Consider the following 22,081-nt stretch of genomic DNA (forward strand, 5'->3'; position numbering starts at 1 on the left):
GGCGGATTATATAGTATCGTCTGACTTTGGATCGACTGACTCATCGAGATGTAAGTATTTTGTTTTTGTTTGTTGTTATTTTAATTGTTTTTTTTCAGACTTATATAAATACATTGGTATAATGCTGACCTTGCCTCCTGTCTATCAGATTGTGTGGGAGCTTTATGGTTCGCTTGACGTACTGGCAGTCATCCATCCGGAGATATTGACCGAGGAGCACAGCCGGTTATGGCGGGCTGTCACCAGCCTGATCTACTTTGCAATTATTGAGTGGCATCAGGTTGACATGGTCTTCTTATAGCTAGGGGGCATACAGCATTTGCCTACGCCAGCGTTCAACATAGAGTATCTTCATAGTAGAACGGCAGGGGTGGATATAGATGGTTCCCCACTTACTATAGGACATGGCATCAGCATTGGGACGAGCGATTTCGTTCTGTGTTGAGTGTCCGGAGAGTTCCTGATCCTGGTCCATCCCCTGAGTACCTGGACTGGTGGCACCGTGTTGCACATAGGATTCTGTCACCAGGAGTTGCTTTTGCCGACCCCAGGCCGACCCAAGTTCCGGACGATGCTATACTTAGAGGGTCGTCGCAGGCACCGACTAGAGTTCTAGCGTCCGATATGCCGGATAACAGACGTTTGGAGCGGAGACGACGCATCGGTACACGTGCCACTGATCGCGACTGGCGCTGGCTATACGACAGGATGCAGGAGGAGCAGATTGGTGGTGATGACGGAGGCCAGGCATATCATCGCCTTCATCGATCTTCTGCTAGACGACGGGCTGCTCGTGGTGGAGGAGCACCTCCCGTCCACCACAATGACGAGGCAGGATCGTCCCGTCAGCACCCTACAGACACTCATGCTGCTGGCACCGCGGAGGCTAGTATGGGTGGTACACTTTTTATTCACGTATCTAGCTCTCAGGTACTACCTGGGTGTAGCACACAGCTGTTAGCCGATCTTGCTACCACTTCTTTCACCATGGATTTCGACGATCAGTTGTGTGGACCCCAGTTCTATGCGGATTTTGGTGAGTTCATACGGGGTGACGACGTTAATCAGTACTAGAGCCCGATTCCAGACGGCCCTCAGACCCTACGGAGTATAGGTCACAACCAGCGGATATGCCTGAGACCCAGGTTTCTGAGACCCAGCTCCCGGTCGACTTGAATGAGCCCGCAGGCAGCCCGTACGACACTTGGTTCGGGATGGGGGGGACGCTACCATCTACATTTGGAGTTGGGACACAGGAGGCTCCACCGGGAGATCGGCGAGTGGCTAGGGTTAGGCGTCCGACTCGATGGGCACAGGCTCGCACCTACTTGGTCCATTCGGAGGCGATCATGATGTTGACGGTGACCAGCAGTAGCGTCCGATTCTCTTAATTTTCGACAGTTATCCATGCATGAATTATGACTTATTTATTTTCTGTTAGGGTTAACGACTTGTGACAGTTATATCTGTATTAGTTATGTAGTTATACCTGTATTATTTTTGTACGAGTTAATGCGAATGATGATTATATTTTGTATCAATTCGTGCATTTGGCATCATGGGTTTTTAACCCTAACATATAAACACCACTATACTCATAATCCGCTACAAGGTGTAGCGGATTATGCATAAAAGCCATTTGGTCATAAATCGCTACAGGGTGTAGCAATTTATGAGTAACCCTGCCCTCAACGTAATCCGCGATACCTTGTAGCGAATTATGTGCAATTAAGTTCCGCTGCAGGGTGTAGCAGATTATATATAGTTGCGTTTATTGCATTTGCGTCTGAAAATTGTTAATACTGTATTTGCGTAAACGTTTTTTTCAATCATTTTATATGTGTAAATTGTCCTTATATATATATATTTTATTTTTCTTTGCATATTTGCACAAGTTTTTAGGTTTTTTTTTTGTTGTATTTTGATTTTATCCATCAAAATAGAAGAAATTATATAAGATTTCCTATGTTTGATATTTGTTAAATCAATAATGGTAGGTGTCCAAATCTTCTAAGTAATCAAGTTTAACAAAGTTGTTAAAATTTAAAAATTACTCATGGGCCACACTCTCTCTGTTTTAATGATTGATTCTTCTTCTTTTACGAAAATTTGTGTACTCTCTAACAAAAATTTGTGTACGATAAAAAAAAATGCAAAAAATGTAATGTGTGTAAAGATAAAGATAAAAAAATATTTAAATGAAAAAGTTGGTAAAATAATAAATGAAAGAGTTACTCTTAAATTAAGATAATATATTAACTATTTACTCTGTTGTTTTACTTTACCAACTTCTTGCAAGAGAGAATCCAAATTCAAAATATAGACATACGTTTTGAGAAGACGAGGATTCTGTGATGAGCTCAAGATAGATGCAAAAGTGTTGATGACATGGATCAACTATAACAAGTTGCTGTTAACGTCTCTTATTCTGTGGAGATGGCAATTCAGAGAGGGTTCTCGAAATCGAAAGCGACGAAATCAGCGACATCCCCGATCCTGGTGCTAGCGGCAACAGTCACCGCCATTGCCATTATCTTCCTTATCTTCTCTCTCCTCTCCACCACTTCTTCAAACCCCAATTCTCCGCAACACCACCAACTCCGAAGGTACCTATATTGGGGCGACAGAATCGATTGCCCCGGAAAACACTGCGATTCCTGCGAGGGTTTGGGCCATCAGGAATCAAGCCTCCGCTGCGCTCTCGAAGAAGCCCTCTTCCTCCAAAGGTACTCTTTTTCTTTTCTGCAATCTTACTATTTACCTCTACCTAACTTCATTGTGAGGTGTTGGATTTAATTGACGTGCAGAACCTTCGTTATGCCGTCTAGGATGTGCATCAACCCCATACACAACAAGAAAGGGATCCTTCACCATTCCGTTGCTAATGCTACTTCTGAGGAAATGTGAGTTCTTTTCTTTCTTCAATGTTGATGTGTTTTTCGTTACTCAATTCATGTGTCTGGATCTGTGAGGTGAACAAACATTGCTGCTTGTCATGGTTTTAAATTGTGCTTTCTTGTTGTATTGTGATTGCTATGGGAAGTTGGAGCTGATGCAGCTGCTCTTGCTATCATGATTCAGTTATAGAAACTGTTTGTAAATGCAAATTTACGTCTGCAATTTTGTTTTTGTGGCAATAGGTGGGCAGGTAGTTCTTGCGCCATGGACTCTTTGTATGATGTGGACAGGATGTCCGAGACTATTCCCGTGATTTTGGACAATTCAAAAGAGTGGTATCATGTTCTGGAAACGAGCATGAAGCTGGGAGCCAGGGGAGTTGCACATGTGCAGGGTGTTAGCCGTGTCGAGCTTAAACAGGATACTCACTATTCAGGTCTGTTGCTTATCAACAGAACCGCTAGCCCTCTTTCTTGGTAGGTCAGCCAACCTTGTTTGCTTATGACGTATGTTTAATATAGAATTTCATGAAAGTTTGATTATTGATTGTAAAATCATGGCTCGAGATTTATGTTATTAGACCATAGACATACAGGATTCCTCCTAATATTTGGCAGTTATATGTGAACATGATTATTACTTCTATCTAGTCATTATTCTTCTGAAAATTTCCAATTTTCTTGAGATGTGTTTCAGGTTTATGGAATGCAAGGATCGAAACAACCGTAGTGCTATAATGTTGCCATACTCGTTTCTGCCATCAATGGCAGCACGTAAACTAAGAGATGCAGCAGAAAAGGTCCACCTGACACACAATCTTTTTAAAGCTTCTCTTTAAGTTTGGTAAACTTCTCGTGCTAGATATATTGATTTATTATATTTTATAAGATGTTTATTGCTTGAATAATACATTACTGTAATGGTAGTGCTTTATAATATACTTTAGAGTGTGCCTACAGTGTTCTATGGAGAGATTATAGGTGAGGGTTTAGGATTTAGGGTGAGTGAGTGAGAACTGTTGGTTTGTTTGTGAAAATTTTCAATGAAGCAAAGGGTTGGATGTTATTGTCTAGATTCTTCTATGTATCCATGCTTGAATATTTCATTTATGTGCTACTCAAGGATTTCGCAGCAGATTTTCCTTACGTTGATTTTTTATCCAAAAGAAATTTCATCGAGTGGAAAGAAATGAAGTGGGACGTGGGGAGAGGTAAGATATCCTCTGAAGCAGAAATGAAAAGAAAGGCTAGGAAAAGGTACTAAGCAAGAAGGCAACATTGATACCCAGAGTCTTCCCATAAAGGTAGTAGTGAATACTTTGAAACAGCCATTAGGAGAGCATAAACAAAGGAGCTGTTTGGGATGAACTACAAATTAGAGAGGGTAGAGATTATGGGTAGACTGATGTTCTGATTTCCTGATTCATAAAATTTCAGTGAAGGTAGAGCAATTTCCTGTTTCCTTTGCTTCTTTCCGAGGAAAATAAAATTATACCTAGTACAGACATGCCCTTTTGATATACAGAAATATGTGCCAAGGTCCTCTTGGAGACATCATCTTCTTTCCCAATCTTCCACATAGACATTATATTTTACTTTACAGGTTCCTGGTTAGAGTTTTCCTTGTAGATTAATTATACTGTGATCTATGTATGTTTGCAGTGATTGTCAGGACTTATGATTCAGGCACTTATCTAAGATTTTGATTCATGGCTTGATTGATGAAATTTAATTATGCAGCTCATATACGAGTGCTATTCTGCAAATTTGAGAATTTTGTGATTATAGTTATAACATGCTGGCTGAGTTCACACTATAGCCTTACATTCAAAAAACTATGTCCAAGTTACACTGTTCAATTTCTGACCTGCTTACTGGTCACAGATCAAAGCACAACTTGGTGAATATGATGCCATACATGTTCGTCGTGGGGATAAAATAAAAACCAGGAAGGACAGATTTGGAGTAGCAAGGAGCCTGCATCCTCACCTTGATAGGGATACGCGAGCGGAGTTTATACTCTGCAGAATCGCAAAGTGGGTCCCTCCTGGAAGAACCTTATTTATTGCTTCAAATGAAAGGTCTCCTGGATTTTTTTCACCGCTTGCTGTCAGGTAACTGTTCTATTGTGCACCTGGGTTCCTAGGAAATTGAAACTTTTAAAGGTAGTATAGTATAGGAATCTATATGGCGGCTAGAATATTTATGTTCATCATCGGTTGAAGTTGATCTTTTCAATTTTCTGATGTTATAAATATTAAATACTTGTCACTCAAGGAACCATCAAAGGATGTGCATTACATACTGGACTTATGTGTGTCATTTATTCAGTTCCAGTAACGTGGGGTTATCAAATGGTGCAATAGCTGTATCATACTAGTCTCCATGGCTGTGAACTGAAGACTTCATCTGCATGCATGCCTGTGTTTGTGTGTGTGTTTCTTTGTGTGCATTCATCAAGACATGAGACTACTTTCTCTTAAGTTGGGCTATATCATATCCTGTATCTGCTTTCTATTGGTTCACCTACTGCGGTGAAAATGTTGTGTTCATATGCAGTTTGGACACCACTTAAGTCCACACCCTATGCAATGGATGAAGTGTGAGTCTACCCCATGACCTATAAGAACATATAACACAACTCTGTTGCGGTTGGTTCTTATATTTTACCACGTTGATCATATAATTCATGGAACAATGACTTGTTAAAGGTTTTGTACCGCCATGTAGCTTTCAGCTGAGATTAAGTTCTATTGATGTTCATGATGATTCAAATCCAAATTTGCAGGTACAAAATGGCATATTCTTCAAACTACAGTCATCTCCTGGATCCCTTGATTGAGAACAATTACGAGTTATTCATGGTGGAGAGGCTTATCATGATGGGTGCAAAAACGTTCATCAGAACATTCAAAGAAGATGACATGGATCTTAGCCTCACCGATGATCCCAAAAAGAACACAAAAGTTTGGCAAATACCTGTCTACACAGCGGATGAACCATGCTGACACCTACATTCATACATAGTACACTACAATTTCTTTGTAATCCACATCAAGTAGAAACACTTGCATGATCCCAAATCTTTGGGAAAAAATGCTAAGGGACTAAGGGGAAATGTGAGCCTTCTTAGTTCATGTTGTAAATTTTGAGGTTAGTTGGAACTAAAATTAGATTCATTCTTTAAATGCATTATGCATGTATTTTTTTCGCTCCGAAGCTGACAAGGCCGTCTCTTTTCTTTCTTTTTTGTTTTCACTATCGTTTGTTTTTATGTGAGGTTTGAGCCGAAACTAGGATTCATATTTCATACATATAAATCATATTTAGCGAATCAGCCATTTATGGAATGTTTGGTTTTCTTTGTTAGAAAAGCTTCAAATCATAATTTGGTAAATTCTCATCTCTTATAACTCTTATCAGAACATGTTATTTGCATATTTAGAATAGAAATCTTGAAGACATATTAAGAGAGAAAGAAACATATTCTAGCATTTCTCTTTGTTATTCCAATCTAGTATCTCTTTTTAATTTTCTTTTTGTAATTTGTTGGATGTCCAATTTTGAAGAGTAATGTTTGGTGTATTTATTTTATATAAGATAACTGAGTTGATCTATTTAATATTTATCATTGAACTGAATTTTAATGAGATTTAGTATGTTATCCAATAATAATGGATGAATTATTACAATGTTATATGCAAAATTAATAGAATAATCAGTTTTCATTCTTGAATGTCCAAAGAGCATCTGTATAATGTGTTCCAAACAGAAAATCCAAGATTCAGTTATTAGTCACAATTTTGTAGTAATTGAACTTTCTTTTGGATTAAGTAAAAAGCTAAGATTTTCTAACATATAAAAAGGGTTAGTTGATACAAAAAAGTCGTCAAAGCCAAAAGATTTAATCGAAAGTTAAGGTAATGAAACTAAATGATATCCAAGAAGTTTGAATGAGGTTAGCTCAATTGGCATATGCGATAAATGATATAGGATTGAAGCGAATTGTGTAAGCGCAGTATAAGCTTTCCTCTTTCCACCTTAAAATTTTATTTAGGATAGATATAAATCATAGAGAGTCTTTGCTATATTAATGGAATTAGAAATATAGAATTAAAAAGGAAAAGAAAGAGAGTGAGAGAGGGTATAAGACTCTATATAAGCAGCCGATAAGATGCCCAGAAAAAAATCAGAAGACAATTTCTTTTTACGCCAAATATCGCTCAAAATGTAACAAAACTCACATCTCTGTATGAAAACATCATTTTAAAAGGGTTCTTGTCAAATGTTCTCTAGCTGTAGCCCATGCTTGAGTAAGTGTCTGCAATATCAGAAGTTCAATGTCAGAAGAAGACCGCAGTTATTTTTATCAGTCAAATGTCGAGACTAATTTATACACAACAAATTGTCCAAATATACCTTAGATAATATGTGATTAAGATTCTCAATAACAATTTGACTATTTGAGGAACAAATCCAACAACCTCGCGTCTATATGGCAATTCACATGTTTCTAATGTGCAAATTAAAACAATAAGCAACGTTACTGGCACAAAGTAACTGAGAATTTTGCATTACCTGCTCAGACAAGGGGGACTCTGCATCCAAGTTATGGGAGGTCACTTTTTCAGCAATTAATGGTCCATTTGTTTCAAGTATCATTCTTCAAAGCAGAAATTGTTTAAAGAAATAAATTAAAATTTTACGCAAATACCAAATAATAATAATAATAATAATAATAATAATAATAATAATAATAATAATAATATCACATACCCTCCATCAACAATCTCGTCAAGACATAAGAGAACGAGATCCAAATTTTCAAGTGCCTCTCTTTTGTCTACATTATTTCTGTAAACAGCACAAAATATTACGTTTGATGAGTAAAAGCAAATGCATAGTTATAACTAGCTAAAAAAAAGGACCTGAATACCTCAAGAGAAGCGTGATTGCATCAAAGAAACCCTGAAGAACTGATGATAAAATGATCTCATTCTCATCATCACTGCCGGTGATAAAGAAATGCAGGTCTTGTACAAATTTGTAAATAATGATATTGTTCTCAAGCAATGTTATCTCAGCTGCAGATTACACGAAACAATGCATTGGAGTATTGGTCATCAAAGAAGCATTACAAACATGAGAACCTATATGATATCAACCAACCTTTCTACCTAGTAAACAGAACACTTAATTATGCTTCCACTAAAATTTAGAGCATGCTAGGTTTCTAGCCATTGCAGACTCACTTCCCCCTTACATTCTCCCTATGGAAAATTTTGATATTTCTTAATTGCTAACATCGTAGAAAGAGTGATTAAATTTGAATACAAAGGAGTTCTAGTTTAAATGGCTAATACAAGCAGATACACAAAAACATAAGGAACCCTAGGAACATTGTGTTATTGTTACCTTCTGTTCGAGCATTGGTCTTAACGGTCTTACTGAACACAAACTTCTCAAAAGCAAGCTTTGCACTGTTTGTTGGCCAGTCATCTGAAAAATATTTGACTGCCACACGCTTTCCCTCGGAATCCAAAAGAAGAATATTCTTTATCGCCGGACACGAGACCTAAAGATCAAACCATATATGCAGATAATATCAATCACCAATAATTTCACAACATTATCCAGATTCACATTATTCAAGGCCATATATAGTCCATCAAACTTTATGATATAATAATTACTTGTCTAATAAGGCCTGCAGCATTGAATCAAATTTATTCCTTCTATGATCAAATTAACAAATCGTTTGGCAAAGATCAATACGAAAAAGACGACCTAATTGGATCAGAATTCTGAAATGAAAATCAGTTACGAAACTAAGAATCTGCGATTGGGAATATATTAGCATACAGATTCATCAGCTTTATAGAAATTCGAAAACAATCGATGATACATAAACAAGATGCAACAGTAATTATCAGCTGAAAACGATAGAGGAAGAGAGAATTACATGATGCGCCATTGAGGAGAAACGGAATGAATGAGAGTGTGTGGGGAATTTTGAGATCTAATAAGTGTGACACTGGGATTTCATTTACGCGGGGAACAAGGGCAATTTCGTAAATATATCGCAAACCTTGGCCTAATAATAATATTTCACCTTCCAAGTAGCCGATAATTTATGTTCAAACTGACCCCTCCAATAATACGTGACATTTTATTTTAACAAATTCACTCAATTATCTTTGCATAAATCTTCTACATTTAACATTTAATTTTAACAAATTAAGTCAAATGAAGTTGGTCACACATTGTGCATGTATTTTACATATGTGGTTGGTACAGAGAGAAAAAGCAAATAAAATTATACATTGAATTGGATATGATGATATGAACAAAATGAATTAATTAATTAATCATGGGCTATAGAAGAAGGGACCACACTTGCATCTCCAGCTCTCAGGCTCATAATTGGCGTAGTGAATGGCTAAATGGGTGCGCTTGCCGGTGCTGGGAACTTGAATGGCTTCACATGGTGTGCAACCATAGCACTTGTGCTCACAGCTTGGTGGACTTGACCCTATTTTCTTCACTGCTTTCCAATTTTCCAATGACTTCATCTTCTTTAAACAAAAACAATTTGGGTCAGAATAAGTAAAAGACAAAAATGTGCACAACACACGTACCTTTTCTGACTCTATAGTAGTATAGGGTGGTGGATACTTTGGTGCTGCTGACTCATTTGTACCTGATCATTAAGCATGGATAAAACACAATATCAGGATCAATGAGATGCTGTGAAAAATTGTATAACAGAGATGCCAATTTATCTTCAAATATATTGACAGATCACAATTTACTTAAGAACTATGAGGATGGTAAAAAAACGGACATATAGATATACAAATTTCAAACTTTTGTTAAAACCTGTTTGAAAAAGTATTTCTTTTTTATTAAAATACAGTTGGATACAAAAGACATATATTAAAAAGTTGTCGTATCTAAAATGTATTAGACACAGTAACTAAATGGAAATAGCTAAAGAGAGGTAGAAAAGTTCTAAGAGAAGTAGGAGCTTAACACTAAATAGAAAATAAGTCCATCTTTCAAGGTGCATGTTATGTTTTACTTAAGCTAATGGAAACTTTCACTTCTCCAACAATTGATCATATAAGAAGACTATATTTGATTTATGAACCAAAATTTAAAGCGAATTCAATTTTGAGGGGATAGAATAATAATTGATTTTGGGAGCTATAGCATGCAAGCAAAAAAGATGCTAAAAATGGTATATAGGGTAAAGAAACCTGGATGGGACATGGCATGATCTGGAGAAAAAGGCCTCTTAGCTACAGAAACCCAACTCACTGATTGGAGAACAATCAGAAAGCACAAGAATCTTCCCTTCATTCCAGCTTCTTTTTGGGTCAAAATCACAAATTATGAATGTGATGATGATATCTAAATCCTCCCTTTCAGTAGAATAGGCAAGGCATGATGATTGCTACAGCATATATATAGAAGAAGGAAGAGAAGAACTGCTATCAAAGCATGTAATGCTTGCAATTCCCAAAATAATCTTCACAAATCACAACCTTTGGAGTGTATATATATAGAGAGAGAGAGAGAGAAAGAAAGAGAGAGAGAGAGATTTTGCTTCACAATGCAAGCAAGTGATGCACTGCTAGTTAAGGAGGCTAGCTTTCTGGGTCAGTGATTTTCACTGTCTTTCTTTTTTCTGCCTCTAATGGTAGCTTCGATTGCTTACCTTTCTATACAAGCCAAAGCTGTCTCTGAAGAAAGAAAAAAAGGGTCTAAAAAGAGAGTAGTACTACATATGGTGGTCCACAAGTCCAGAATAACAGCACCCTTTTTAGGCCTTGAACACCCTGCAAAGGCACCCTAATCATAATTATATATCTGATATATCATATGATATTGCAGTTTAAAAATAATAACAATAATAGCTTTGACACCTAGAATGCAGAGCTTTTGTCTTCTACTGATGCTTTCTTTGATGGCCCCATTCCTCATACTAAGAAAGAAAGAAAGAAAGATATATACAGTATCATGAATGCCACAGTGCTACTTAATTATATGAAGTGGAAAGAAGGTACCACAGCCTTTGAGACATTCAAATCTTGCACCAGAAAAATATATGTTTATACATTACACATAATAATAGTATTTAATGAAGTTAGTTAAGGTTTTCTTTTACTGTGTTCACTTTAATTGTGGTGTAGTAGTACTAGAGTCAACTTTCTACTGGGTGGTTGTTGAGAGAACAGATGATCTGAGCCATTGAATGAAGAAACAGATTATGTAGTAGTACATTTATTTATGATGGTTGAAGGGGGGGGGGGGGGGGGGGGGCAGTAGTAATAGTATTTATTGATGGAAAAAAGCAGCTATGATAGTAGCATGGGGCACTTGGAGGGTTCAGTTGCATTTATTCACTGCTCTCATCTGCTACTAAGACTAAAGCTCTTTTTAGGAATTAGAAAAAGTATCTACTCTACTAATTAATAGAGTGTGGCCAATTCAGCATTTGTGTAAGAACTTATTAATTAATTAATATCATATTATATTGCAGCATTTGAATTTTGATTTTTATCAAGACTTATTAAGTTGTTGATCACATTATTCTTTGGTGATCACATTTGGGTTCACATCAAAATGCCAACAATTTTGCCAGGGATCTTGCAATGCACGTAACATCATCAGTTAATTTCAAACATTCCATCCAAATTGTATTATGGCCACAAAGACAATGTAATGGCCATTTTGGTTCATCATCATCACAATCATAACTATTTCCAGCATGCAGGGGGTCATTTTTGTGGCCACCTACAATTTTCAAAAGCCACATGCATGTCTTAGTGATACACATACTTTATAATACATTGTCACGCGTTATGGGATACATCTGCTTCATGGGAAAAAAATTAAATTAGTTAGAAGTAATAATAAATAAAAATGATCAGCGAGTCAAAAATAGAAAATTAGTTTAAATATAAGATAAATAAATAAAAATATTAATCATCTAACATTTCTAGTATTATATATACCAAAAAAAATCATTTGCGGCTTTAATAAAATCACAAGATGGTTAAAGGCACAGAGAGTGTGTTTCATCCCATTACTTGTGAATAGTAATTTAGTATTGTTTAGTGAGTAAGAACCATTGATTTTAAAGTCATCCTATGAAATTGTCTGTGGTTATGTGATAGTGCATAGCATACATATATGGTAATAAGACAAAATAACAATTGGAGTCATGGAGTGAACAAGAAAGAAAAAATAAAAGTAGTACAAAAGCTTAGAAGACAAGACAAATACATATACATACAAATATATATAGGTTTAGTGTTAGTATGTGTTTTTGAAGATGGAAAAAATAAGGGGAAATTTGACATGTGTTTCATGATTGCTAGATTCCTTGTTGGGATTAATTGCGTGCCTCAACTACGTACGGCTTCAAGCTTCTGTTTCACACATTTGATCGTACTCTTTAGGAGCTTCATTTCTTGTGTGCTACCACCAAAGGGTTGTAAAGGTAATAAATCATACCCTCCTTTTACCTTCTCTTTCATTTATATTATATTAAAGAGAAAGTTGATAAAGTGATAAAGTAATATATTAATTATTTTTAATTTTGTAATTTTTATAAATATATACTTTATTATTTTAATTTAAGAATAATTAATTACACACATTATTTTACCAGTTTTTTTATTTTAGAGAATCTTAATCCATAAAAAAATATGGAGAATTATCTTCCGAAAATAATAATATTACTCTCGTTTTTTATAATGTCACTCTACATATGATATTTTTTATTATATTTTTCAAGAATTAAAAAAAAGTGACAACATTAAAAGAGAAGTAGCAACATCCATTTTTTATTTTTTATTAATTAACAATAACTAATTTTTTATTATAAAATTATTTTTTAACTATTATGATTTATGAAGAAAAGTTAGAATTTAAGATTAAAAAATTTTTAAAAAGTTAATATTGGCTGAAAAAAATTAACTTCCTAGTTGAATTCATATAGAAAATAACAAAAATATTATATGCATATTAAAAATTAACTATAAAATTAGTTATCATGTATTTATGTGTATATATATATGTGTATATGTGTTGATTCATAATATTTTCAATATATATATATATATATATATATATATATATATATATATATATATATATATATATATATATATATATAATCACTTATTTTTTCCAATATGTGTAGCATGTGAGGTTGAAAAATAAAATAAAAAGAAATAAAGGAATAAATATTTCTTAAAAAAAATTAATGGACATGCAAACCGAATAATCTATAGGTAAAAAAAATATTTGGACTTTGGACCGCATTATTACGTGATTACATCTAATATACAATAATTTAGGAGTTAACAAATTATTTATTTAAAATATTTCTGGATTTAATCTTAGAAATAACTTAGGAGTTAATAAATAATTTATAAAGTATAATTTTTTACCATCTAAGTTAACAAATTAGTTATTAAAATCAAATTCTAGTTAATTAGGTTTTTAGTAATAAAATTTGGATAATGAAACCATTTAAGAAATTTTTTGTCTTGGGCCAAGCGTTTCTTCTAAACTTGAGGCCTGCAAATTGTAGAGTTGTAGTGATGCCAGCAATGTATTTTCCTACATTTTTTATGGTCTTAACGTATTATTTTTCTTGTACTATTCCCATTGGACAATTGTTTTCCGTACGGTTAGAAATTGTAACGATAATATTTTTTCCCTTGAAAGAAGAAAAAAACCTTTCGTAAAATGTAAATCCAAAAGAAAATCCCGAATATGAATGCAAATATCCCATACTGTTTTATATAAATTAACACTGTATCTAGTATATTTTATATTGATTCAGTGAGAAATTTAATTGATTCTTTTTTATTATAATCAGATTACATCATAACCTATAAATAATCAGTGATTGTTAATCACCAATATAAATACATGAAGCTTACCTAGTGTGTCTTCAAACTTGTGCAGTATATACTACTATTTGAGAAGTGCCATTGCATGCAATGATGACTATGGTTTTTCTAAGGGTATCAATACATATTTTTGACTAAACAAAATTGCATAATGCACATCATCATCTCATGTAATATAATAGAAATTTTATCATTAAGTTAACTGCAATTTTTTATCATTATCATTGTTCTTTGTTGACTCTTAATGTTGTGCAAGGTCAGTTTGCTGCAAAGATTCACGTAAATAATGTACCTGAGAGGAAGTTGGCGTGCTAATAATCATTGGGGTTCATCGGTTTCTAAGAGTAGAATCCACAGCAAGAGGGATAGAAAGTTGAATGCTCTAGTATCAAAGCAAGATCTTCATCAATCTTCAAGCTCGTTACCAAGGAGAAGGAAGTTACAATATCTGAAGCTACCACCTACATTGTTCTCGTTCCAATTTCTTGAATCCGTCATGAAATTGCAAGTGAAAGACGTGTGCAAGAAGCAACAACACCACCCCATTGATTTGTTACCGAAACCAGAAGCATGGTTATTGTCTTTTGAAGTTCTTCACGTGGCTGCAGTGAAGCTCCAGAAAGTTTACAGGAGTTACAGGACAAGAAGAAATCTCGCAGACTGCGCAATTGTCTGCGAGGAGCTTTGGTTTGTTCATCAATCTCCTATGTCTATGGCTATGCTTGTTTTTCGAATTCAGCGAATGTTGGAGGTTCTGTTTTCAGGTGGAAGGCTTCTGAATTTGCCGATAAAACAGAATCAGCTATATCAAAATGGAGAAGAGCCAGAGCCATGGCTGATGAGATGGGAAAAGAGTTTTCCAAAGATTATAAGGCGCAGAATTTGGCTCTAAGTCACTGGCTTGAAGCTGTAAGATTAGTGTTTAATTTCTATATATATAAATACATGGTTACTTGCAATGCAAGCAAAGTCACTATACTATGGTTTAATTTCCTTTCATATTTTTCAGATTGATCCACGTCATCGTTACGGGCACAACTTGCACTTTTATTACAACATCTGGTTTTGGAGCAAGAGTTCCCAACCCTTTTTTTACTGGTAATAATTAATTAAATCTCGATTCTTATATATGATAATTAAATTTGGCTCCCATAATCATAATGATTTCAAAATTGAAGGCTGGATGTTGGAGATGGCAAGGAAGTTAACCTTGAAATATGCTTAAGAAAGAACTTGCAAAGGCAACGAATTACTTACCTTGGACCTGTAAGTTGTCATGATAAATCATTGGGAATATTAATATTATATTCCTTATGGAATTATAATTAAGGGTTTGATGATGATGATTTAATTTGTAGGAGGAGAGGGAAGCATATGAGGTGATGATTGTGGAAGGAGGAAAACTGGTTTATAAGCAAAGCCAGAAACCTGTTCACACCACTGATGGGTCTAAGTGGATTTTTGTTCTTAGTCCATCAAGAATTTTGTATGTTGGTCAGAAAAAGAAAGGAGAATTCCAACATTCTAGTTTTCTAGCTGGAGCTGTTACCACTTCTTCTGGAAGATTAGTTGCCCATAATGGACTCATTGATGTATGAATTATGTATGATTCATGTTTTATACATACTTATATTACATAAATTAATTAATTGATATCCGATCACATGTTATATATTCAGGCTATTTGGCCCTACAGTGGTCATTACCGTCCAACAGCAAAGAATTTCTTGGAATTCTTACATTTCTTGGAAGCTCACCATGTTGATTTGACTAATGTCAAGGTGTGATTCTAAAATATTAATTAATTCGCGACTATTCACGTAAAGTTATCTTCATGCATGTAAAAAAGGATAGATGAGAATCTTTAGATGATTTGATATATTTATTACATGCAGAAATATCCGGTAGACGACGATGTGCCAAGTGAAGTGGGATCAAGTGAGTCACCAACAAATGAAAACTCAGCAATAATACAAGCAAGCAAGTGGAGCACTGGAGTTGGTCCAAGAATTGGTTGCATGACAGAGTACCCTAAAGAGCTGCAAGTGATGGCACTTGAGCACCTTGGAAGATTTGTTGGCATGGCACCCATTGCATCTCCAAGACCTACTCTCAAACTCCACCTCTCCCCTAAACTTGTCTATATGGGAATAGAATGATAATTTTTTTTTTTTTTATCTCCCTAGTCCCATAGTTAGAATTTAGATGGACCTTATTATTTTTCATTCTACTTTTAGGGTTGGACAATTTGATCATTAATACATTCAACTTTAGTATCATTATTATCACTAAATTAAGTTTACTTTATTTAATAAAAAAAAGGAATTTTGATCATATAAATATCTCTTTTTGGGCTTTATTTTCACTGGGCTTTTTTGGTTGGGCCAGGCCCATAAAAAGTTTGAAATTATAGATACATATGGTTACCGTTGAGATTTGATTTTGCATTTTCAATTCTTCTTCCACACATTTCAAATTTCAAAACTTGCTTGGCTCTCTCTCTAACTATTACAAAGCTCCAAAACTCTTTCCCTCTGTTTTCTGTGTGTGTGCGCATCAAAAACGGAATCTTTGCTCCAATGGGTGCTCCGGCAAGATGGTTCAAATCATTTCTATCTCTGAAAAAGATCTCAACTACTGATCAAGTGAGTGAACCTAATTTTGCTCTGTTTGGTTGTTCTGTCCTGTATTTCATTTCTTTTCTGTTACTCAGGAGAAGGTTAGCTCTGATAACAAGAGTAAGAAGAAGTGGAAGATATGGAAGAACTCTTCGGAATTGAAGAAGGGTGCTACTGCTGTTGCTGATGCTTCTCACAAATCTGATTCTTCTTCCTTCACTTCTGCCATGGCTGCACTTGTTCGAGCTCCACCCAAAGATTTCAAGCTCATCAAGCATGAATGGGCTGCCATACGCATTCAGGCAGTCTTTCGAGCTTTTTTGGTAACTATCAAATCTCAACCTTTTAACTACTATGAAATGTGCTCTAGATCTCATGTAAAAATTCTCAATTTTCAATTTTCAATGTTAGTTTAGGAATAAAAGAGCTTAATTTTAGCATGTTACCCTATGAAGTTTTATACTTTATTATCTAATAGATCCAAATTTAAGTGATGGTGCTTTTGTTTCTAGGGGGTATATGATTTAGAATTTAGAATCAAGCCTTGTGTAAACATTTGAAAATTTGGGGTTTTTCAGAATGATCTTGTATACTATCCATGTGAGGCTTGGCTAGTGACTACATCTTTATGCTCATACCTTAATTTCAGGCTAGGAGAGCTTTGAGAGCCTTGAGGGCAGTGGTAAGGTTGCAAGCTATATTTCGAGGCCGGTTAGTTCGAAAGCAAGCGGTTGTTACTCTAAGGTGCATGCAGGCTCTTGTTAGAGTTCAGGCACGCGTAAGGGCAAGGAAAGTGAGGAACTCTCCAGAAGGGAAGGCAGTGCAGAAATTGTTGGATGAACATCGCAGCCTTGCTGATCCAGTTAAGCAGGCTGAGGTATAATCAATGTGTTCTATGCTCTTCACAATTTACTTCAAGATTATGTGACATTATGTAATGAGATGCTAACATATTTTGCCATGTTAATGTAACCAGCAAGGATGGTGTGACATTCCTGGGACTGCAGATGAAGTTAAAGCAAAGCTGAGAATGAGGCAGGAAGGAGCCATCAAAAGGGATAGAGCAATGGCATACTCTCTCTCCACACAGGTATATATATGGATCAAATCAAATATTGTTACCTTAAATTGTGCAACATAAAACTATTGTGTAGCCAAATCTATGTGCTTCAATTAACATGGCTTTGGTTGTTATAGCATTCAAGAGGGTGTGCTAGTCCAAACTCAAGAGCCTCTAAGGCAGAGGCAATGACTCATTTCAAGCATCAGAACCTAGACACTAAGAGCTTAGGAAGCAGCTTGTTAGAACACTGGATGGCATCAAAGCCATGGGAGAGTCCAATGTCCAAGAAAAGTGATGATCACATTGTTCAATCAAGAAGGAATGGTGTGACAACCAGGATCTCAGTGAAATCTCTTCCAACAAGTCATTCGACTCCATCGTCTTCGGCGATAAGCTCTGATTGCATGTATGATGATAGCCCTGCATCAACATGCACATCAGAGGAAAGAGATGTTGTTCATAAGCCTAGCTACATGAATTTGACAAAATCAACCAAGGCAAAATTGAAGGCTTGCAGGAGTTCTTCACAGAATTCAAAGGATTCTTGTGTGTCTCATAGCACAACACTTGTGAATGGAGATGCTAGTAACAGTGCTGTTTCTGATCCATCAGTTAACTTGTGGAATGGTCTTTGTTCAACACCTCTAAGGGCAAGTTATCAAAGAAGATATGGTAGGAGCCTAGGAGGTAGATAATATCTCCAATTTCAATGTATCCAACAGCTTGTTGGTGACAAATGATAGTTAATTTAATGGTTTTGCAGTGTAGATAGATATAATAAATGGTTTTGTGTGAGAATGGAAGCATCAAACTGGTACACTATCTGTATTGCGTTTCAATATATATTTATACATACATAGAGGGGGTCTCATATGGTTTGTACATTCAGCTTCAATTGTTTTCAAGTTATGGTTTCTCTGCTTGTTTCTTGATCCTTCTTGATTCATTTATTGTGCTGATTTCAATTCAGAATTTACATTTACATTTACATTAGTAACTAAAGATGGGGCCAGAAAGTAGCACAATACTTGTATATAAACCTATGTTTTCTTATAACTTTTGGCCCAAACAGTTTTGAGGTTTCAAACCGAAAAAACAGAACATGTTATTGACTATTATTGCCATACCATGCTTTTGAAATGATTGATAGCAAGCTAGCTAACCTTCAATCCAAACATTAATCAGCACTGGTAATTAGTGGTAACTACTATTCTAATTTCTAACAGGCATTTATTATCCATCTGCTTTTACTTTAGAGAATAATTAATCAAGGCAGTACTATCATTAACATCTTCAATTCAATGTATCATATTTCACAAGTACTTATTGGAAAATGGTAATTAGTACATACCCTTTATTTTTTGTTATTTTCACAAAAGAAATGCAATGGTTATTATAATATGCAATGGCTTTGTGACACCTATGATTCACTATTTCATGACAAAGTTGACAACTTTTCTTAAGAAATAATAGCAATCCATCATTGTTGATTGTATCTTTGGGCCTAAAACAAAATTATGCTCCTTCTGCCGCCTCAATGCCTCAATTCTTCAACTCTCTCTTCCCAACTTTACTTGTCCATTTTCTAAGTTCAACCCAAAACTGCTTTGCATTATATTATATCAACACCGTAAAAACTCAGGTGCAGTCGACTTCACGTGAAATTGATAGTTGAGAACCGTTAGATGAAAATTTAGTCAAATTAATTAGTCAAATCATCTAACAGCTCTTAGTTATCAACTTCACGTAAAGTTGACTGCACCTAAGTTTTCACTATATCAACATAATACAAACAACAACAAAAGAATCTTATCCCATAATAAAGTAAGATCAGCTACTAAGTGAATTAAACAATGTTATTATATCTTATCCTATAACATATTTACACTAAAATTGTTTGCACATAAATTTATTTTAACCACCTCATATATAGTTTTATTTATTTCTATCTGATATACTATTTGTTCAGATGTTATATTAATCTTTTTCTCACACGTCTAAATCTAAACCATCTGAGACTAAATTTATCATCTTTTCAATAATAAGTATTATTCCAACCTTCACTTATATATCCTATTTTCAGCACTTGAATATCAACAAAATATATGAAAAAAAAAAAGACATCAATCAACAATCATTCATAAAATGAACAAGCTTTATTAGACATCTCTTATCTCCATTTAAGCAACACAAGAAGAATAGTTTAATACAAGAAATCACGTGGTCCATTTCAAATAATTAATAATCAATAATAGAGTGTGTGTGCGTATATATATATTTAGATATATAGATATATAATAATGATGCAACGAACGTATAGTATGGTCCATAGTAGCAGTGGTTCGCATGCTTTAGCCGACAGGACCACCTATGATTTGTGCATAGCTTAATTAACTGTTAAAGTATATACCAAACAAAAAAAAAATCGATACACACAAATATATGTATGTTAAGAAAAACATTTTCCGTTTCAAATAAAGCCACGAACATTTATTATTGCTGATGATAAGGCTTTAAACAGAATCTCTAGTACGTACGTGTTCATCAACTTTGACTTCTCTTTACTACTGCGGCCTACGTAAACGTACGTACCCATCACTGTATCAAAATATTTTCTACCATTTTGCAAAGTATTTAATCATCAAACCAGCTATTTATATAAAAATATAAAATATATATTAAAATTAAGAGTAAAAAATCATTTTTTTCTCAACGTTTGGGGTAATTTTTATTTGTGTTTCTAAGATTTAAATCGTCTTATTTTTATCCCTAACGTTTATAAAAGTGATTCAATATTATCTTGCCGTCAATTATACTAACAAATCGGATTGTATTTTTTAATTATTCTCACTTGAATGTATTCATTCTCAATAAGATCTCACTTAATTGGATATGTTCGATTTTAATATTGTACCCACTATTGTGTTTAGGTTCAATTATGTCCTAAAAAGGTGAATTATGTAAATATTGTAGGGATTAGTTTCAACTTTTAATGAGCTATTTTTCGGAGTGGATTATCGGTTCTGTCCCAAATATTTATATTTTAACTTCAAGAAGAGATTTTCAAAACTCAACTAAAGTTCATGATGTGTAATTGACGGCAGAATATCATTAAATTACTTTTACCAATGTTAGGGATACAAATAAGACAATTAATGTTAAAAACACAAATAGAACTTACTCTAAATATTAGAGACAAAAACGATACTTTACTATAAAATTAAATTTACAATACATGTATTTATTATATACAAATATATAAACATTGATTTTCAATCTGTATTTAACGTTTTTTATTGTCAAATGTATTTCAAAAATTTAAAATATATATATAAAAAATATTTAAAAAAGTTAATATTTAATATTTATTAATTACTATTATAATTAACGAATATTAAATAAGATAAATTTTGACTGTTTTCTTGGTCTTTCTAGTATTAGCGTGTATGTATTTGGTTGGCAATAATAATTAGACGATTATTCTCACGTGAGATTAAGCGCTAACAAAGGCAAGAAATCAGGATGTGCCACAAAAAGTTGTAAAAAAAATTTGAATGATTCTGATGATGAAATGAAGGAAATTAATTAAAGAAAAAAAAAAGAAGAAAAGTTGTGAGATGCTGCTTTCAACTTTCTTCAATTTGGAGTAAGTATGCAAACTTCCTTTCATGGGGGGTTGCCATGAATAGAAGGAAGACTGAAGTGGGGGCAGTGGGGGCTTATAGAAAGTGTTATTAATTTTTTTCTTAGATATCCCTTTTTCTGTGGGGTAATTGCACTCTTGTTTCTTTGCTTTATACAGACCCTAAGCTCCATTTTCCTTTTCTTTCTCAGTATCTACATTCCCCATACTTATAATATAAGATAATAATATATAATAATGTGTCCCATTAGTTTAGTTATTATTATTATGATCATATTTGATATGCATGTCACTTCCAATTATTGATTGACTTGGAAGCGTGAATAGCAATGGAAAAACAGATTGAGCAATTTCTTGTCCTTAACTTAGAATTCTTTATCTTTTTCTTTACTCTCTTCCTAGTGCATCTATGTAGAGTATGCATGAATATTATTTTACTTTCTATGTGAACCTATCTTAGGTTGAACATGAATTCTTCTTTAATTTGTTTCCATGGCATTATATATATTATTTTGGTTATATGAATTGAAGTCTACTTATTATTAATTATTAGACTTTGACTAATTTTTGTCTCCCAATACTATGAGAAATTTTAAATGACTAAGTCTTTAGTTAATATTTAGCTTTATAAATGTTAAATATTTCTTACCTCTTGAATTAATTTTTAGAGTAAATTAGGACTATTTAATTTTTAATACTAATATTAAGTATATGTTATCCATAAATGTGTTGATTATATAAGTAGATACTAGATAGAGTTTCCTTCAAGCCTATGAGGCATCAAATAATTAATTCAAAAATGTTTGGCAACCAAAATAAATTAGTCAAAAACAGTTAAATATTTATTTTATTTAACTTTCATTAATTGTCTTCATAATTAATGGATGTTAAATAAGATAAGTTTTGATTTTTTTTTCTAACATTACCGT

General features: G+C 34.2%; 5 protein-coding genes across 7 annotated transcripts; 3 read left to right on the top strand and 2 right to left on the bottom strand.

Moving 5' to 3' along the window:
- Positions 1 to 2,270: 2,270 nt before the first annotated feature.
- Positions 2,271 to 6,112, top strand: LOC112706527 (uncharacterized). Of its 2 annotated transcripts, none has more exons than XM_025757873.2 (6): positions 2,271 to 2,726; positions 2,808 to 2,903; positions 3,141 to 3,374; positions 3,595 to 3,697; positions 4,782 to 5,011; positions 5,686 to 6,112. In XM_025757873.2, the coding sequence occupies exons 1-6, from the start codon at positions 2,437 to 2,439 to the stop codon at positions 5,903 to 5,905; spliced, it is 1,173 nt and encodes a 390-aa protein (XP_025613658.1). In that variant the 5' UTR covers positions 2,271 to 2,436; the 3' UTR covers positions 5,906 to 6,112. The 2 variants fall into 2 exon arrangements, with proteins under 2 accessions (XP_025613658.1, XP_025613659.1); XM_025757874.3 differs by having other exon boundaries at positions 2,284 to 2,726; positions 2,829 to 2,903.
- Positions 6,113 to 6,892: 780 nt separating this feature from the next.
- On the bottom strand, positions 6,893 to 8,985 carry LOC112706532 (coatomer subunit zeta-3). Its single transcript, XM_025757885.3, has 6 exons — positions 8,860 to 8,985; positions 8,313 to 8,472; positions 7,834 to 7,981; positions 7,674 to 7,751; positions 7,476 to 7,560; positions 6,893 to 7,218 (listed from the first exon to the last, which is right to left on the bottom strand). Exons 1-6 carry the CDS (start codon positions 8,869 to 8,871, stop codon positions 7,159 to 7,161), a joined length of 543 nt encoding a protein of 180 aa, XP_025613670.1. The 5' UTR covers positions 8,872 to 8,985; the 3' UTR covers positions 6,893 to 7,158.
- Positions 8,986 to 9,088: 103 nt separating this feature from the next.
- On the bottom strand, positions 9,089 to 11,216 carry LOC112706533 (EPIDERMAL PATTERNING FACTOR-like protein 6). Of its 2 annotated transcripts, none has more exons than XM_025757887.3 (4): positions 10,826 to 11,216; positions 10,157 to 10,738; positions 9,536 to 9,597; positions 9,089 to 9,469 (listed from the first exon to the last, which is right to left on the bottom strand). In XM_025757887.3, the coding sequence occupies exons 2-4, from the start codon at positions 10,257 to 10,259 to the stop codon at positions 9,266 to 9,268; spliced, it is 369 nt and encodes a 122-aa protein (XP_025613672.1). In that variant the 5' UTR covers positions 10,260 to 10,738; positions 10,826 to 11,216; the 3' UTR covers positions 9,089 to 9,265. The 2 variants fall into 2 exon arrangements, with proteins under 2 accessions (XP_025613672.1, XP_025613671.1); XM_025757886.3 differs by having other exon boundaries at positions 9,089 to 9,472.
- A 707-nt stretch (positions 11,217 to 11,923) lies between these two features.
- LOC112706525 (IQ domain-containing protein IQM5-like) lies at positions 11,924 to 16,107 on the top strand. Its single transcript, XM_025757871.2, has 8 exons — positions 11,924 to 12,405; positions 14,090 to 14,515; positions 14,593 to 14,737; positions 14,838 to 14,926; positions 15,007 to 15,094; positions 15,187 to 15,420; positions 15,508 to 15,609; positions 15,724 to 16,107. The coding sequence occupies exons 2-8, from the start codon at positions 14,115 to 14,117 to the stop codon at positions 15,985 to 15,987; spliced, it is 1,323 nt and encodes a 440-aa protein (XP_025613656.1). The 5' UTR covers positions 11,924 to 12,405; positions 14,090 to 14,114; the 3' UTR covers positions 15,988 to 16,107.
- A 148-nt stretch (positions 16,108 to 16,255) lies between these two features.
- LOC112706526 (protein IQ-DOMAIN 6) lies at positions 16,256 to 18,393 on the top strand. Its single transcript, XM_025757872.3, has 5 exons — positions 16,256 to 16,473; positions 16,542 to 16,769; positions 17,096 to 17,323; positions 17,423 to 17,536; positions 17,644 to 18,393. Exons 1-5 carry the CDS (start codon positions 16,408 to 16,410, stop codon positions 18,202 to 18,204), a joined length of 1,197 nt encoding a protein of 398 aa, XP_025613657.1. The 5' UTR covers positions 16,256 to 16,407; the 3' UTR covers positions 18,205 to 18,393.
- Positions 18,394 to 22,081: the final 3,688 nt, after the last annotated feature.

This window comes from Arachis hypogaea, chromosome 8, assembly GCF_003086295.3.
Source record: "Arachis hypogaea cultivar Tifrunner chromosome 8, arahy.Tifrunner.gnm2.J5K5, whole genome shotgun sequence".
Taxonomy (NCBI): Eukaryota; Viridiplantae; Streptophyta; class Magnoliopsida; order Fabales; family Fabaceae; genus Arachis; species Arachis hypogaea.